Here is a 2,146-nt window from a genome sequence, read left to right as displayed (position 1 = left end):
AAAAAAAAAAAAGAGTTGGAGGTCACTATGAGCTATGATGACACCGTGGCACTCTACACTGGCAACAGCTTGAGATTCTGTCTTAAAAAAAAAAAAGAAGATAATTTAAAAAAAAAAGAAAAAGACAATTTGGGCTCAGTACCTATAGCTCAGAGGCTAGGGTGCCGGCCACATACACCTGGACTGGCAGGCTCAAACTCAGCCCTGGCCTGCCAAAACAACAACTACAACAAAAAAATAGCCGGGCCTTGTGGCAGGCACTTTAGACAAAGTGAGACTGTCTAAAAAACAAAAAAATAAATGGGCAGCACCTATGACTCAGTGAGTAGGGTGCCAGCCCCATATACTGAGGGTGGTATATGATGCCCCATATATCTCTAAAAAGATGATTATCATTCACTAAGGAGACAGGCCAGTGTAGAGTGGCTTCTTGCTTCTTGTTGCATTTGCTCAAACAAGTTCTATGAGTCTTGCTTCCTGACTGTCTTATCTCAATACTCCCTGCTCCCTTTTCATGCCTCATCCCCAGTCCTACATTTAACCACACACAACTCAGTCAGAGCTCTAGGGCTTTATTACAAATATTGACCGCCAGACAGGCCCCTCCCCAATTTTCTTCTGTATCCTTTTTCCTCATTATACATCCCTACAGGGAAGGTCAGTAGGCCATTATAGAAGAGGAATCTGGGGAGAACTGAAAAGGGGTAATGCTTTCTCCAAAGTCCTCTGAAACAACCTCTGGAATTCTTATGGCTCCAGCTGAGAAACTTCTGGTAGAAGAGGTAAGAACTTTAGCTCTCATCTTCAAGGTCCTTCATGTCTATGTCCTGGTGGGCTTTTGTCTTCTTTTGCTGTTTGGGTTGTGCTTCACTAGTCCTGGCTGGCTTTGAAGGAGCTTCCACTGAGTAAAGGGAAAGAGGAAGCATTTAAGAAACCAAATAAATCCAGGCTCCCCCTTACCTACTTCTGTGCCCCAGCCTTACCTTCCATGGCTGCCTTCTCTTTCTGCGTAAGGCGGATCTGCTGAAGGAGTTTCCTGCGCTTCTTCCCTGACAAAGTAATGTTGGCACGTGCACTGGACCTGAAGGGCAGGAAGGAATGAACACATCCAAGTTAACCTGAACTGAACTAGGTCACAGAAATGGTTCTGGCTGTGAGGAAAAGATGTTTGTATTCATTTTTTTAATTTTCTCTTTTTTAAAAAACAATTTCTGCCCGGTGCGGTGGCCCACATCTATAATCCTAGCACTCTGGGAGGCCAAGGTGGGTAGATTGCTTGAGCTTAGTCAGGAATTTGAGATCAGCCTGATCAAGAGACCCTGTCTCTAAAAAAAATAGCCGAGCGTTGTGGTGGGCACCTGTTGATTCCAACTACCTGGGAGGCAGAGGCAAGAGGATCACTTGAAGCCAACAGTTTGAGATTGCTGTGAGCTACGGTGCCATAGCACTCTACTGAAGGGGACTGAGTGAGACTCTCAGAAAAAGGCTGAGACAGGTATAGCACTTCAGGAGTTGGAGGTTGCAGAGAGCTATGATGCCAGCCACTGCACCCTAGACTGGGTAAGAAAGCAAGACCCTTTCTCAAGAAATAAAAAATTGGCCTGGTGAGAGGGCTCAGGCCTGTAATCCCAGCACTCTGAGAGGCCAAGGTGGGATGATACCTTGAGCTTAGGAGTTCCAGACCAGCCTGAGCAAGCATGAGACCCAGGGCTTAGGTGCTGGTAGCTCAGTGAGTAGGGTGCTGGCCACATACACCAAAGGAGGTAGGTTCGAGCCCGGCCTAGGCCTGCTGAACACCAATGACAGCTGCAACCAAAAAAACAGCTGGGCCTTGTACCGGGCGCCTGTAGTCCCAGCTACTCGGGAGGCTGAGGCAAGAGAATCGCTTAAGCCCAAAAGTTGGAGGTTGCTGTGAGCTGTGATTCCATAGCACTCTACCGAGGTCGACATAATGAGACTCTTTCAAAAAAAGAAAAAAAGAGTGAGACGGGCGGTGCCTGCGGCTCAAGGAGTAGGGCGCCCACCCCATATACTGGAGGTGGTGGGTTCAAACCCAGCCCGGGCCAAAAAAAAAAAAAGAGTGAGACCCCTGTCTCTATTAAAAATAGAAAAAACAGGCTCGGCGCCTATAGCTCAACCGGCTAAG

The 2,146-nt window shown here is 47.3% G+C and overlaps 1 protein-coding gene across 2 annotated transcripts in view; it reads right to left on the bottom strand.

The window, feature by feature from the left end:
* Positions 1-552: 552 nt before the first annotated feature.
* Positions 553-2,146, bottom strand: part of CUNH11orf98 (chromosome unknown C11orf98 homolog) — a 2,582-nt gene continuing 988 nt past the window's right edge. For both annotated transcript variants that reach the window (XM_012810634.2, XM_012810633.2), the window contains exons 3-4: positions 984-1,081; positions 553-901 (exon numbers count right to left, since the gene is read on the bottom strand). In XM_012810634.2, coding sequence (XP_012666088.1) covers positions 792-901; positions 984-1,081 — 208 coding nt within the window. In that variant the 3' untranslated portion in view covers positions 553-791. The remainder of the gene's footprint in view (positions 902-983; positions 1,082-2,146) is intronic.

This window comes from Otolemur garnettii, unplaced genomic scaffold (assembly GCF_000181295.1).
Source record: "Otolemur garnettii isolate 467f Iridium unplaced genomic scaffold, OtoGar3 scaffold00140, whole genome shotgun sequence".
NCBI classification, from domain to species: domain Eukaryota; kingdom Metazoa; phylum Chordata; class Mammalia; order Primates; family Galagidae; genus Otolemur; species Otolemur garnettii.
Note: the sequence above shows the minus strand (reverse complement) of the source record. Positions and strands in the feature narration are given on the sequence as shown.